General features: G+C 38.4%; 1 protein-coding gene across 3 annotated transcripts in view; it reads left to right on the top strand.

Annotated features, from left to right (window-relative positions):
* The window catches only part of LOC124281816 (cytosolic carboxypeptidase 2-like), a 95,567-nt gene that overhangs the window by 12,469 nt on the left and 65,572 nt on the right, over positions 1–17,526 (top strand). For all 3 annotated transcript variants that reach the window (XM_046717809.1, XM_046717810.1, XM_046717811.1), the window contains exon 4: positions 249–374. In XM_046717809.1, the coding sequence (XP_046573765.1) occupies positions 249–374 (126 nt within the window). The remainder of the gene's footprint in view (positions 1–248; positions 375–17,526) is intronic.

Here is a 17,526-nt window from a genome sequence, read left to right as displayed (position 1 = left end):
CATTTATATCTGACAGTTACAAAGGTATAGGTACCCATATTCAAATACTTTTCTTGAATGTGGATCAAACAATTGCAAGGTTCTTGTACAAAAATCAAGTACCCATAATCAAATATGGTACATGTACTATGGCAGCAAATGTCAAGACTCCAGAACACATCCTCCTTTTGAAAATACCATTAACAGCATCTTTCACAGCAACATCAATATTTTCACCAGGTTTGAAATATGTCTATTTGTGTTGGCAGGTCGCAACCAGAATTATCGCAATGCCTTCCAGTCATACCAGGAGTGGGACAAAACATACGACTACACCATCAGCAGTGACTCTGACGATGACACTGATGACACTGATGACCAGAAAGATGCTCAAGGTAGGAATGTGCACCATGAGTTAAATCTATAGAGTACACAGCTCTTCTTAGACTTGAGGTGTCATGTATAAGTAGATTCTTTAGAGACCAGTTTGTTTTTCCTATTTTTTACTGGTGTTGCACTGGTAGAAGCAGTGTTTTGCCATGTCAGGAAGTTAATACACAGAACTATTTTCCTCTGCATTCTGTGATCAGGCTAAAGAACAAAATGGCTCATTGTTAAGTGATATAGATATACATCTACCACAAGTTCTGATTATCTTTAATCAATTTACAAAGTCAGAATTGAGTTGAGCTGTGTGAAGACTCAGAGACAGAAAGAGAGAGAGAGAGTGTATTTTTTCATGATAGTGCATAGGTTTGTTGACAAGAATGCTTTCATTGGCTCACCCAGACGGACTGAAATCAATACGACTGGTTTCATTTTCGAACCAAATGTTGTGTTATTGTTATAGTGTGAGGTAAATGTTAATGAAAACTGGAAAAGAAATAGTTGCAAATATCTTAGTTCAGTTCACCTCAGTTTCTTTACTGACTGATCTGAACTAATTTTCTGTGATACATCTTTATCTACAGTCAGGCTCGAAGTCTGTCTCACAGTCCCAGAACCACATTATTTTCCCTACTGCCTATCCCTCCCTGCAATGCTTAAGCCCTAAATGAAGCAAGTCTAGATTTCCCCAGGTTCAGGCATGATGGGTTCAGGCCTGAATCTCCCAACTCACTGGGACTCCTTTTCAATTAAATGTTGTTTTTTTATACTATCAAAAATATATTCAGGGATTAAGCATTAGTCTATCAGGCTTGCTGAGCAGGATTAGAAAGGATCACGAGTTCATTGTTCATACAGCACATGAAGGGAGACAACTCTTAATGGCTAGACATGCATGCTGCCAAACATGGGCATGGCATGGGAACAAGCATGACAAGTTCAGGTATTGATGGGGGGGAAGATAATGCAGGACAAGACATGAGGGGGTGGAGGCAGGGAAGGGTTTTCAGCTATTGACTTTGGACACAGAAAACATATTCTTTCCCTGATTTGTTTCCTTGTCTACCAGAATGAAAAATGTGTAAAAATTGAATCCCTTCTTAAAATGACTAGTTCTTAGTAAATTTTGCACTCCATTGTATTTTAATATCTTTTTATTATATAGTATTTTCAACTTAATAACAACCCTGCTGAAGGTGCTTGAATACGGTGCCTCAATATGAAATTTTGTATATCACACTGTACCGGTGTCCAGTTGACTTTCCAATGTTAATTATGTTGTTTATTTAAAAAATCAGCAGGAAAACGGTCGATATAGTGGAAAGATTATCAGGGCAAGTGACATTACATGTGCCACTGTACCGGAGTACACTATCAATTTTAAAGTTATTTCCACCCCTGCATTATAATGTTTATCTGTACTTTTAAAGTGAAAGTGCCCATTGTTGTCCAAAGTGTCCATTGTTGTCATCAGGCAGTCATTCTTACTCACTAAATACCTTCTTAACAAAAAGACTGTCGCCATGTCAGAATTAACACCCATTTAATCATCCAATATTTACACAGCTGCATGTTTACCAGTCTGTGACTGCAGCCAACAGTTTGATATCAAAGATGGTAGTAACATTTTGTTTCATCTAGTAAGCTCAGCTTATAATAGTGTGCAACAATAGTCTACTATGATGACAAATGTCAAGGTCAGACAAGTAGTATCAGAAATGTTGACACAGATTTGTCAGTAGATTCTACTATTGTTATGAACAACCTTTATATGTTTAAATACATATCAGCAGGTTAATTTTTTAGTGCGTAACTACATTCAAACACCAAATGAGGACACTTGAAGGAACACATGATCCCTGGACATAAAACACTGAGTGTATATAATATAAAATACACCTACAAACCAGGCCCATAGCTTGGTATTAAATGTTGCTGTGAAATGCATCACTGATCAATGTGTGTTGTATATAAATAGATGCAAAGACCATGCTCTTAACTAAGTACAGTGCTATGTAAAACTGGTCATACAAACATGTCGACAGATTACTCATAGGCTCTTAAGCCAACCGTCAAAGGACACAGCTACCCTAGCTAGCAGAAAATTCAGATTAATATCTACAAAGATCTCATTACATGAATGTAAGACTAAAGCTGGAAAATAATCCATATGTTGGAAATAGTTGTACCATAAGGTTGACGGATCTTTGGGTTTACTGACATTAGACAGGCAGTATGGAAATGGACCCGTATACTCAAAATATTTCCCAATTTTGTTTGGATCCTGATTATTTTAATTTGTTGGAGTTGAGGTTGCAGAATTCAGGTGAGAAGATTTGTGTATAATGTTCAGAATGGTTCTGATTATGTTATGTTTGATTTTTATTGTGTATTAAAATAAGTATAAGTAGCTGATCACCAAAACGAAATCCCATGAAAATATGCATGATTTTGAAGGATATTGTTGGAATGTGTTAGCAGTTATTACACAAAATCAAATGTTTAGATTTGATACCTTTGTTATGTATTTTTGCAGATATAGGTCTACAGGTGATTTGGTTTTGACTTTCTGTTGTATGATCAGGGAGGTATTTTGGGTTATTAGTATTAAAATGGTAAACATTGAACTTATTTCAGCATCTTGAAAAAGTGATAAATTGTTGAACAGTTTAAAAGGGTGATACAATTTTATACATCTAAGAAACGGTTAACACTATGGGTATTATAGTAAGGTCCTATTTCTGATGTAGCAAACAAACTTTTGATCTGAACTTATAATAGTCGGAGAGTAAGAGAATAATCAACAGTTTTGATTTTGTTATTTAAATTAACTGTTAACTGACTCCTTTAAAGAAAAAATGCTGATAATTTAATCAAACACAAAAAAATCTAATGCCTCACACAGTGATGGTAGCAGATGGTTGCCATGCATTATAAGTGGATGTCTTTCTATAGTTTTTCAATAGATTTTTTGCTCATTATTTACATTGTAAACCTACCTTACATCAGGCCTCAGTCAGTGTCCCAGCTCACAACCCAACCCAGACAAATGAGAGTCACAGTGAGAACCATGGACAGATTTCATTGATTAGAAGCGTTTAGCGGCTGTCAAAACCTACCACCCACTTACCCGTGGCTGAGAAACATGGCAATGCCTCTGACACTGACGTATAGGTAGATGTTGTTCTTTAGGAGACAAGATCTTCTGAATAAACAACAATGTTATCTGCTGACATTTTCATTTTCAATTCCCTAAATATGTTTTGTAATATTGACTAGTATATTTGCTAAGCTTACTTGATTGAACTTCATTTTCTTTCACTCAGGTTTAGGATGAGTGGTTCAAGGCAAGTCACAGATTGATAGGTTGTCCAAATGAAAGATATTTTCAGTGAATCACAACACCTTAATTTCATTTCCTGTATTAGTGGTGTCTTGAGGTCAGATTTGTCTGTAAAAGAGTGATATGGGGTCTTGCTTCAAGTGATTTCAGGGCGGTGGTTAAAGTGTTTGCTTATCATGCTGAAGACACAGGTTCAATTGCCCACATGGTTACAATGTGTGAAGTCCATTTCTGGTGTTCCACGCCATGATATTGCTGGAATATTGCTAAAAGTGGCGTAAAACACACTCACTCAGGTGAATTCATGGCTGTCTGAAGCAGAGCTAATCACAATTTGTCTAAGACTGCATTTTAGGAGGTATTAATAACTCAGTACTCAAATGGTGTCCACATACTTTTCATGACTGATAAATATCTGCCGGTAGATCAACACATCCATCTGTTAAATCTTTATGAATATTATAGGGTTATTCAGCTATTTACTATGCCTCGCAGGGGGGTTGAAGGCGTGAACTCTACAATTGCAGTCAATGTTTAACTATTTAGTACTAGTAATTTGTTTGGTTTATGTTTCTTGCTGTACTTGAAATGTTGGGACTGAAATTTTTTTATAAAGGGAGGAGATGGTTTTGGAATTAATACGGTATCATACACTTCTTTCACCCCTTCCGTCTCTCCTCCTCACGCACACATGTGCGTGCACACATACGCATGCACACACGCATAACTTGATATTAGGATAAAACAACTAGTCCCTCCAAATTTTCTTTCGATTTGGACTGTGGGTAGATAAAGATCTGACCTATACTTTCCCATAAGGATGAGAAGAAAATCATGTATCTATAAATAGTTTTTCAAATTAAATATGAAATTGGAAAGATACTTTTAATTACCCCAGTGTTAACAATTCAATATTAGGTATGTTTAGGGGGGTCCCTTGATTCAACTTCTTTGGCAGCAAACCTCAAGGACCAGAGAGGGTTGGTGGGATAGCCTAGTGGTTAAAGCGTTAGCTTGTCACATCAAAGACAAAGGTTTGATTCCCCATATGGGTACAGTGTGCGAAGCCTTTTTCTGGTGTCCATGCAATGATTTTGTTGGAATATTGCTAAAAGTGGCGCAAAACTAAACCTCACTCACTCACACAAGGACCAGAGAAACATGGTAATTTCATACACTGTGTGTAAGTACTTGCATGTAGTATCATTGGAAGATATGATTTATTCTGTGTCTCTTCACTGAGAAATTTATGTCATGCAACCATGTCAAGCATGTCTAGAATCGGTTTATCGATGCTGTAGACCATTATCTTCGGGATCACGTAGGAATCAGTGAATCATTGATGAAGCTCGTGTCAGTGTAGGCCCTCCGATGTTGTGATTGTATCAGTCTTAATTGAAACTCATCTCAGTGCAGTTTCTGTCCATCAGGGAAGAGAAATGGTGAAATCTGGTAGATTACATCAGGGATATTAGCTGGATTACATGATACAGAACTATATGCTGGTTAATGTCTGTGTGAACCAGGGGTGTACCACCTGTTTTGTCAGCGTGATTGTCAAGTTTGATCATGACTGGACAGCATGACAGCAATCTGATTGACATGTTTTTATTAGACAAGATATACTGAAAGAAACAAATAAAGGGTCACAGGAAAATTCAAGTGTTCCTTTATTATTTTCCAGTTTTCATCGCCAGCTTTAAATAGCGCTGTGGCGATGAAAAATAGAAAATAATAAAGGAACACTTAAATTTTCTTGTTATCCTTTATTTGTTTCTCTCAGTATATATTGTGCACTTACATTTTGTGAATGATGTAAATATGGTAAATAACGTGGGACACCACAATTAAAGTGTTTGACCCTTTAAATACTGCCAGACAATAACATATGGACTAAAATTATAATATGTGGCCAGAGAGCCTCGAATGAAAGACAATTTATGGAATTCATTCTGTAGCCAGGTTTGTGGCCGAGTCATCGCATAACCACAATAAATGACCGGAATCATTTGAAATTAACTGTGCATTATTTTACCTTTTTGTTGAAACCTTTTTATAATAAAGGGTAGTTTGATTATTTGAGCACTATATGTATTTTGTAATGTATTTGTGAGTGACTGAGTTTTTAGTTTTATGCTGCTTTTAGCAATATTCCAGCAACATCACGGCAGGGACACCAGAAATGGGTTTCACACATTGTACCCATATGGGGAATCGAATCAGGGTATTCGGCGTGACGAGCTAACGCTTTAACCACTGGGCTAATATAATATGATGTAATGTATTAACCAATCTATATTGTTATCATTTGCAGTCTTGTAGACCTGGGCATCCTTTCACAAAGCACTAAGGTGATCGTAAGTCACTGTGGTAATCTTAGTGCAGTGTTAAAGGTCACATGCAACCAAAAAAAAACAAACATAATTAGAACACAATTATCACTTATTCATGACATATAATATACATTGCTGATTATGAAAAAACAAATAAACAAACTTATTAGCGTACAATCGCAATTCAAAAGTGCAATATTTGATACATGGGTTTACTTCCCTCGAAACGAAGCACCCGGGAGACCGAACCCAGTCAGAGCGGGTGGGTGTGCACTCAAGTGTAACGAAGCCTTTTATTGGCTGGTTCATTTGCCGATACGCTGAGGGCTCATTGTGTGTGTATATAGAGATGTTGGGTTTTGTAAATACATGCTCATTTTTTCTGCATTTGCGTTCGATCCAATCAACAAATACTGAGATGGTGAACTACTGCGTGGCTGGAAACCGTCGTTGTTCAAGTACAAAGCAGGACTTGAAACTGACAATCTGAGTTTGCACCGGTTTCCGTCCAATCCAGTCATCCGAGAAAAATGGATGCAGTTTGTTTTCAACCCACAGACATAATAACATGTCATGTGTACAAGTATCACACCTGCCTGTCTGTGTAATTACATAATGTGACAGAGACAGTATTTTGTATTTTGTATATGGTGTATAACCTGATACGTTTCAAGTTCAAATTGCATGTGGTCAATGACTGAAGTTGTGTATTGCATATTGTCATTAGCAGACAGGCAGGCAGACACATAGGTGTAAAAAAACAGACATTGAGTATTGTCTGTGACAGAGACTGCTTATCACAATCAACATATATTTCTATGTTTCCATAGACATGTATTAAAACATTTCAATTTTCAAGCTGAGCAATTTTTTTTAACAAAGAGTTTAGTATTTCTAATGCTACACTTTCTTGAAAACTTGGTTTGCAAATCTGCCAACCCCCAAAAAGCAATATGTGAAAACATATAAGAAAAAGTATTGGGCCAGTGTATTTTTATTACTGCAGACCAAAGATGCTTGTAATCACAAGAAACATCTTTTGTTCTCCAAGTTCGACTACAGCGATAATCCTTGCACGCATCACTTGCTGTGTTTTTACGAGTCGCCTTCACGGTTCAAGCTGCGTGAACCTAATCACTGTGCATGTGCTATTGGCGCAGCGCAGCACAGCTGTTGAAATAACTTTTCAACCCAGCGCTGGGGTGAAATTAGTGAATCGTTTGAACTCCGATTTCGCGAGGTATTTTTCATCGCTTTATTTTTCAACTTTATAAGTTGAATTTGCATTTTTAATAATTTGTTGCTGTAAGTCTATACCGAAAGGTATCAGTATCTGCAAAGTTGTGTTTTGTGTTGCATGTGACCTTTAAGGTCAACCTTAGTAAAGGTTGCTTAAAGAAGAGAGTCATTGTCAGGTTTTTCGATCCTCAATTGAATTGAATGTTGTTGGTACTATTTGTAAACTTTGTTCAATAAAAGCTGTTTAATCAGACAATTTAAAAACTTAGCTTTGGTAGCACAGAAAGAATCAGATTGTAGCCTTATTTAGAACCACATTCTTGAGTACAAACAGATAGTGGCGTGATTGAATCACTGGTAGTTTTTAATGAAGACTTCATGTTGGAGCTGTATGTGGCTTTCAGTGCAGTGTGTGACCTTGAGGGTGATATCTGGATGCAGATTCAGGGATTTGATTTGGATTTCATATGAGGTGTCCTCTGATTTTGTTCAAAATAAGATAACCATAAGTTCTTAAATTCAGGGGTCTTCTAACATTGTAATTTGTATGTCAACAGAGAATTCAGTGTAATAATGTACAGACCCATGAGTTAGAATTGGTCTTCAGCAACCCATGCTCGTCATAGGAGGCAACTAACATGATCGAGAGGTCAGGCTCAATGACTTGGTTGACGCATGTCATTGTATCCCAACTGCAAAGACTGATGCTCATGACATCATTCACTGGATTGTCTGGTCCAGATTTAATTATTTACAGACCACCATCATATAGCTGGAATATTGGTGAGTGCAGCGTTAAACAAAAAACAGACAATAATTGGATAACTAAACAATAAAACCTCTCCTTTAATGGTCCTGTTATCAGTGATGTACAAGTTCCTTCAAAAAAGCAATGACTGTATACGTATAAACATGATACTGGAAGTTAATCCTCATTTTGAGAGCTTTTACGGACATTTGCTGCAGATTTGGGGCCAAATATCATCTTCTGAACAGGTGCAGATAGATCACTAAGATTTCCATTTCTTTTGTCCATGAGAGGCCTTTGTCCTATCCCTAACGTTGGAACAGTGACTATTGTCGGTTAACAACTTGGAGTGAGTATATTTGCTGAAATTTTTGTTTTGAATGTTGAGCCACATCGTAAGAAATGATATCAAAATTTGACACTTGTTTTTTCCCTGCCTGCTGCACTGAGCATTGAGAAGCTAAAACAAAGACTAGTCACATATATTATATTTGGGAGTTCCACGGTGACATCCACTTCGCAGTTGCAGAGTGGGCTAAGCAGCTGACTTTGTGTGCTGGCGATTAGGTGCCTGACTGAGGGTGTGGGTTCGAATCCTGGATGGGACTCAACCCAACAAAAGCACTAGAACCTGTACTTTACTAAGAAAGTGTAACATGTTACATTTGACCACTTTCTAAATGGCATTGTGTATCCATAAAGACTGGTCAGCTTGTCTGAATGGGGCATCCATGTTAAACTACGGCATGGCAACAGTGTGTTATCACCGTGAAAGAACACATGTAATGTTTCCAAGATCGAAGAACAACAGGAGAGGTCAGATTCCAGTCAATTTGTATTTCGCATTTGCACATATCATCGCATTCGCAGTCCAAAATTCAATCCCGTCACGGGCAAACAGTCTCGCAATCATAACGACACAGACTTCAATGTTCGTGCTGGCTCTGTTAGTGCTACTGACTATAAAGTACGTGCAACATTATGCTGTATCAGAGTACACCATGACTTGGAAATTCGCAAACCACATCGCACTCATATTTTCCGCTCGCTTCAAGCATCCGTACACAAGGGAGCTAACTCCCATGTATCAAACTGTCAACCGCTAAGAAACTTGCCGTTACAACACACACCGACACCTACACACAAATAGTTTAATCTCAGTTAGCTGTAACTCCAAGTTGGCTCCCACTGAGACAAGCAAGTATATTATTGAGCTGTGTCACTTCATGCAAACTGGAGTGAATTAACTTAGTAACTGCTTGAACAATCATTCAATGTGACACAGTATCAGCTGAGTGTTACACAGTATCAGCTGAGTCCAACATTGTTCTTATCAAGAATATTTCAGTTGTTGAAGTATAAAAAACACAAGTCTGAGCTTGCAAGATCAAGGTGAGCAGCCACTCTCTGTCACCGGGCAGAAGTGAAGAGAACACACAAGACTGTCTCCTATCTCCACTGAGTTTGGTAGTAAACACTGCTAACACTCCCTAGATCATCTTAAATTGTTACAACAGTCTTGTAGGAGGGAGGCACTGTTTGTATAGATTAACTTCTTAACAACAAAAGTATACCTGATGTCTTGGTTACTCTTCTTATCATCAGATTAGAACTGGCCGGAATTTCAAATTTTAAAATATTTTCATGAATAATTTTTAGTGACTTCAGGGGTTCAAAAATCCCATCAGCCGACGCCCGGGACAAGTCAGTTTTCATTTCGGGCAATCAAGTAATGGTATCTTACTTGTCCGTGGGCTACTAGATAATTTCCACTTATGGTTTCAAACTGCAAATAGAATAGGATTTAATTTCATGTAAAAATGTAGCTACTAAATTTTGCAATGATAATAAAGTAGAGTTATCTTTCTTTGATATTTATCACTTTTCAATAAATAGTCCAGTAAACATTAACATCAAATACCATGTTGATTTATTCTTTCAGAATTACACCATCATGATTATGTCATAAAATCAGGGCAAGTGGAAAATTAGTCAGGACAAGTTACTTTCTAATTCTATTTTTGTGATACTTTTTGAGATGTTGAGGAATTTAACTGACATGTTAAAATTTGGTATTGATAGGTTCTCTTTTTTCGGGCATCCAGTATATTTGTAATTCTTGAGTCGACTCTTTTGAGTATTTTATAACCAATGATGACAAATATAAAATCATTTGGGATTAAAAAATCCATTGAAAGTTCAGGGATTTCATGTATGTCAAGTGTGAAGCCCATTTCAGGTGTTCTCCACTGTGATATGCTAAAAACGGCATAAAACTATATTCACTTACTCATGTGTATGAGATGCCTGTATTTTATCATCAACTGAAAACGTGAGGATATACATAGTGAGTGAGTGAGTGAGTTTAGTTTTACGCTGCTTTTGGCAATATTCCAGCAATATCACGGCGGGGGACACCAGAAATGAGCTTCACACATTGTACCCATGTGGGGAATCGAACCTGGGTCTTTGGCGTGACGAGCGAACGATTTAACCACTAGGCTACCCCACGGCCCCTGAGGATATACATAGATGCAAGTTGAACAGGATACAATAAAGGATAATGCAGTGTTGTGCTTTTGGACTATTGAAAGTTTTAATGTATACCAGTAAGCAAGCAGTTCAAAAGTTATGAACCCGTGAAGGTCTGCGTTAGAATATTGATCTTCAGTAACCTATGCTTCTCGTAAGAGGCGACTAACGGGATTGGATGGTCAGGCTCGATGACTTCGTTGACACATGTCATCGGTTCCCAATTACGCAGATTGATGCTCATGCTGTTGATCACTTGATTGTCTGGTCCAGTCTCGTTTATTTACAGACCGCCGCCATATAGCTGAGTGCGGCGTAAAACTCAACTCACTCACTCAAAAGTTATGAGATAATCTTAAGTTCTTTTGCATATTTTACACAAACTCATGTCTAACTGGGGCTATGAAGCTTTTCACTGATTGAACATAAGAGAACAAGAATATGTTATTATGATTATTTATATTATTATTTTTTATATCCACGTAACTAGTAAATGCTCAAGGCGCTGGTATTTCCCTTGTTCACTGGATGTCAATCTCAATGGCACATCGTATTATCAATCTCAACTCCCCAGGGAGCATACAACTCTTGCAGCCACTAGGCGCACTGAGTTTTACGGCTTTCTCATCCTTGCGAGGTACCCACTCATAGCTGGGTGGACTGGGACACATAGTCACAGTACCTTGTCCAAGTTTACTGCACGTTGCTGTACCCGCAACTAGGTGTTTGCATGTAATTTATATGCCATTAAAGTGGACCCAGGTGCCTCAGTTGTAAAGGCACTGCCATCTGCTATGCTGAGTTCTTTGTCTCAGGCTATCATTGTTAGGCATTATGACATTCTGTTGTTATGAGTTAAATCTCAGAATCAACCTAACTATAGTTTTAGGTTTGTCTGCTCCAAACCTAGGCTTGTAGGTTTTACCAACACGACTAAAGTAGTCAACATTTAAAGCATGGATGACCATGGTTTTTCCTCTAACATTAAGTCAGTGTGATTGAACTGGAAGACTCACCAATTAAGTCACTCACGCATGATGAAATTGTATTGGTTTCAGTAATTTTTGACTATCATTTTTATGATTGAAAACTGAAGAAAATGTTCTTTTCATGTGATATAACCTGTAAATAATTCTTGCTTACTCAGCAAATGAATCATAATACAAGCATTTGAGCGTTTGACATGCAGCAATTACTTCTGTTTGTTACTAACACATGTTGTTACCAACTATCAATTTGGCAACTTGGACAAATGGTTTTGTTACAAAATGAAAAGTCAGGTTGGCTGTGTCAGCCAGTTTAACCCCAACATGAATTACTTCCTGGCTGTGACTTATGTAATGAAGAATGTAGGCATTTTATAACTGACAAGTGCTTTTACTTAATCATCACCACCAGACGAAAAGGAGCCATGTTATGTCTGTTGTTGTAAGATAGCTCCAGCCATTCTGATACCTCAAGACAGGGCTTGATTATTGGCAAGTTGTGACCTGCATGTCAACTATACAATAATACCCTTCTTAATCTTAAACAGTTAATTTGGCTTGTCAAAATCCCTTGGTATTTCGCCTGTTTGACCCCTTCAACTGCCTTGCCCATAAGGGGCCTATCTCACCTCATGACCTACCTGGGCGGTGGGGTAGCCTGATGGTTAAAGCGTTCGCTCGTCACGCCGAAGACCCGGGTTCGATTCCCCACATGGGTACAATGTGTGAAGCTCATTTCTGGTGTCCTCCGCCGTGACATTGCTGGAATATTGCTAAAAGCGGCGTAAAACCAAACTCACTTACTCACTCACTCATGACCTACCTAGCCTCATCACATGCCCCGCCCTATGACCTACCAAGTCCTGTCACCTACCTTGTCCTGTCACCTACCTTGCCCCATCATGTACCTTGCCCCAAGACCTACTTAGTCCAGTGACCTATCTAGCTGGGGCTAGATAGGTCACTGGACTAAGTAGGTACCTTGCCTGATCACTTCCCTAGTCTCATCACCTACCTTGCGCCATCACCTACCTAGTCCCATCACCTACCTTGCCCCATCACCTACCCAGCCCTATGACCTACCTTGCCCATCATCTACCTAGTCCTTTCACCTACCTAGCCCTATCACCTACCTCGTCCCATCACCTACCTTGCCCCATCACCTACCTAGTCTAATCACCTACCCAGCCCCATCACCTGCCTAGCCCCATCACCTACCTTGCCCATCATCTACCTAGTCCTTGCACCTACCTAGCCCCATGACCTACCTTGCTCATCATCTACCTACTCCTTTCACCTACCTAGCCCTATCACCTACCTTGCCCCATCACCTACCTAGTATAATCACCTACATTGCCCTATCACATAACTAGTCACGTCACCTACCTAGCTCCATCACCTACCTTGCCCGATCACCTACCTTGTCCCATCACCTCCCTAACCCCATCACATACCAAGTCCTATTACCAAATGGTACCTCACCTAAACCTATCAATAAACAATCCCAGTCATTGGTTACCTTGCCCCCTCACCAACCATGGTATCTCACCTGCCATGCCACATCAACTTTCCTATTGCTCTTCACATCCCTTTCACCAACTCATCATAATACCCAGTCCCATTGCCAACCTAGCCCAATCACCTACATGGACCTATCACCCACTCAGCCCCATCACTTACTTGGACCTATCACCTAACTTGACCTAGCACACACCCCAACCTATCACCTGTCCCACCAACACTTGGTCTGGGCTAGATAAGCCGGCAGGGAAGAGAACAGACCAAATGTCTTAAGATATATCTGTACTTGATATTGATTTTGGCAGTTGGTTACCGGTTCGGGAGGTTTGCACTGGCAGATTACCTGTATTCATAGCTTGATTACAGGTGTGCAGTTGATTACAGGTGTGTTAAGTCCAAACCTTGGATGGGTTGACAAGCGGACTCTCATTTTATCAATGTGTTCACGCTGCTGTTCATGCTGTTTTGAAACCATTTCAAGTCACCTACTTGATATTGTGTGGGTTGAATGACTTGGAGGACTTGATCACCTAAACATTGAGTTGACCTGTGGTCAAGATTGTGGTGTATCTTACACAGTAAATATGATATGTTTGCTGCATTGATTTCATAATTTGGATGAAGTATCTGACTACACTGTGGCTACAGGTGGATGTGTGTGACTTGATTGGAGGTAAATTCTCATGTTGGCAGTGTGATGACCAGTGGTCAGAGATCAGGATTGACCAGTTTTGGATAAAATGAAGACATTAAAGTGGATCAAATGCTGGTTTGGAATTTGGAATGTTATGTCATTTGAACAAAGAAAGTGATGTGAAGACTATTTACATTTTGGATATTATGAAGACATTGAAGTGGATTAAAAGCTGTTTTTGAATTTGGGATGTTATGTCATTTGAACAAAGAAAGAGATGTGAAGACTATTTCCATTTTCACAAACATTAGTAGTCCTTTTGAAAGGATAATTGTGACAGAATTGTTGATAGTGTGTCTTGAAAATTTTGTTTGAGTGATTAGAAATATTGTCAAGATGAAATATTGATGTTGGACGATGAGAAAAGATAATATCATATTTTGTAAGAAAAGATGTGATGATACTGGTGATAGACAATAGAATACATGCAAGAAAGAAGTCAGCTGTATGTTTCCCTTCACATGGAATGTCCAGGCTGTCACACAAAGGGGTTTCAAATCAGTGGACTTGAAATTCTGCTTCTCTTTATTTCACAGTCAGCACTTACATAGAGCTTCTCAGTCAGGAGCACAGCTGATTATGGACATACTTAGACATATTTCATGAAGGAAATTATGGAAATTGTTGATAGTATCAGCAGAACATGGAAAACCAGAGATAGCATCAAGAAGTTGTACTTTGGATGATGTTGATTGCATGTAAAATCACGTCAATTACCGTCGTCAATGTCGGCTGTGAATGAGTTAGATCAACACCACCACTGATTGTCACCAGATTGAATTAACATTGATTTCTGCACAGGCTCCACTTTATTTATAATAGATATTTTTAAATACAATCCACTTGGGAATAATTCCATGTGTGTTTACCTCACATGCATATAATGACGGACAGATATTGACACAGGTTGTGTTGATATCGACATGGGAAACAATCATGATTTCTTGTGGATAAGTTTAAGATGTTTCCAAGTCTAGGCAGACAAGAGATCTATTACTAGATGGAGGTATGAATTCTGTGATGATATGACAGAAGAAGTGGTGGTCAGTCAAGGAAAAGTGGTGATCAGACAAGGAGAAGTGTTCATTGATCAATCATCAGTGTAATGACCATGGACTGATGTTTATCCATAGCAGTCACAGTTGGAAATGAGGCTGGCCTAGGAATGAGACCATGACTGTTTCTTAGATTGCAGATCAAGATATAGCTGAAGTGAAAAGGATTATGTCTTAAGCACTTGTGTAGAGCTTTGTAGCCTCATGGAAATATATTTCCTCGACATGGTAGCTACTTATTCTCTTACTGGATAAATAAAGATAGGGACAAAAGATATGTGACACAGGATATGTGATAGATGTTTAAGGAGGATAATTTTTGTGTCTATGGTTGCTTTTTTAAAGTTCAAAAGGGTGAGAATTCAAAAGTGCATGTGTCACAAATCCTACAACTTTCACAGAGCCATGTGATGAATTTAGTTTGTATATACTGGAGTATTGTTCGTCATAACGATTGGATGGTTGATGTCAAATGTCAAAATGAATTCCAAGAACTCGTTGTTGGTCTGCACTGACAGTAGTGATGAGAGTGACTCTAGTGATTCGGACCTGGGATTTTACGATGGCCCGTTGCGATGTTGTAGTCAGATGGAGGTCCTCCAGGACGTGGATATGTTCAAGAATGCAGGTAACATTTCAACTCTTCAGGTGTGGCAATACTTGAAGTATTGATGTTTAAGTTATTACAAAATGAAATACACTTTGACAAGATTAAATACTTTGTTGTGTTATCTAAACTGAATGATTTTTATTTATATTTCTGTTTTGTTTGATGGGCATTTTAGAAGTTGAGTAGTTTACAGTGAAACCCTCAAACCATAAGACTATCAAACAGATTATGAATTCAATGTCTATAGATAATAATTTAGCAAATTATATTGCAACATATCTATCAAATATCAGAAGAAATGTGATGTATACCTTTTCCTCAAATATCTTTATGGGCAACTTTAACAATTGCATATGTTTTATGAAGGATAAAACAGAGAGGAATCTTAAGTAAAGGTGTTCTCAGTAATATGACAGTGTTCACGAATAGCGTCTGACCCTCTGACAAATCCGGCAGATTTGCCAACGGTCCGATAGAAGTCTACAACCCGCCGGTCCCAGTGTCTGACTATATTTCACAATGATTTTGACTGAAGTTGTTTAATGTGACATGTGACACTTGTTTGCTGTTTATAAATCTTATGTGTGTTAATAATTTCAATGCCAATTATAAGAAATGTTAAATCTGATATGATTGCATTTTATTGTCTGATTGACTGAATCCCTAAACAAAATACCATAAATAACTGTGTATCCATTTAAACAGTGAGGTGAAATCAGGTTCTGGGATTTATGCAAGCTTTTAGCTGTTTTTATAATACACCCATAGTTGTTTTATATCAGTTTGTTACTCTTTGAAACTTATGCAAGTTAAATATCATGGTATAGGGGAACAAACATGGATTCACCTGTGTTACTAAATCACTTTGTTGACCGATTATTGTTAGCAGAGCTTGATATCAGTGAATACTCTTGTCTATTAATGATCTATGGCATTATTTATTACAAATGTGTTAATATCTTTCGCAGTAATTCCCAGTAATTCAGTCACAGATTTGTCGATTGACATGACACCCATTCACCAGATAGCAATCAAAGAAACATTTCTGTCACGGTTCTAGTTAATATAGTTTAATATACTCAGGTAATGAAATTCACAAGATATTGACAACAGGGCACAGGAACTCTCTCACCTTGCTCCCGTGATATATTGATTCATTGAGTGCTATTTACGACCCCTGGCCTGAAATTGACAACAATGTTCTGGGTGGCAGGGTCATATATCATTCTGTTGATGACTGATATGAAATGCTGTGTGTGTTAGGCACATCACAGTTTCTGGTTGATCTTTACAACACATGGTTTCAGATTGGTTCATTCTCTTGGACATTGATTGTTGATCAGTGTGTCATGAGGGTATTTTTTTTTATATAATTAGTAGGGCGGTGGGGTAGCCAAGTGGTTAAAGCATTTGTTCGTCATGCCAAAGGCCCTGGTTCAATTCCCCACTTGGGTACTATGTGTAAAGCCCATTTCTGGTGTCCCCCGCCCTGCTATTGCAGGAACATTGCTAAAAGCAGCATAAAACCATACTCACTCGCTCTAAATTTAGTTCAAATGTAATGGTATAGAAGAATGTCATTTCAAAGGTTAAGTAAGTCATGAAGTTGTTGTATTTTCTTACGTATGGTATTTGTCTTTAGAAAATCACAGTAAGCAGTACAAATTTCCATCTCTGTGGAAGTGTCACTCTTTATATAATACGACACACACTGCAACTGGCATATGATAACATGCATCAACCAAGTCAGTGAGCCTGATCTCTCAACCCTGTTACTGGCCTCTTACGACAAGCATGGGTTGATTAAGACCAATGCTAACCTGAATCTTCAGTGGTAGCACTTAGCTTGTATGTATATGTATGGTTTATTCTCATAAGTCACCAACTTGGTAAAACGCTAATCCCTACTGGGTGACTTTGTGCGAATTTCGCTAAATAGTCAATTATTGCAATTACGGGACATAATAGTCAGATTAAATTTACTAATCCGGATTGTGCCTGAAGGTGATGGGGGGGGGGGGAACAGATAATTGGAGCTCTTGTCTGGTAGCAGCAGGTAGACCAAGGGTAATATCTGACCGACGTCTGTAACAGCATGG

This window comes from Haliotis rubra, unplaced genomic scaffold (assembly GCF_003918875.1).
Source record: "Haliotis rubra isolate DU_JTF1 unplaced genomic scaffold, ASM391887v1 Scf29, whole genome shotgun sequence".
In the NCBI taxonomy this organism is placed as follows: Eukaryota; Metazoa; Mollusca; class Gastropoda; order Lepetellida; family Haliotidae; genus Haliotis; species Haliotis rubra.
The sequence above is the reverse complement of the archived record's forward strand: the minus strand, read 5'-3'. Positions and strand labels throughout refer to the sequence as shown.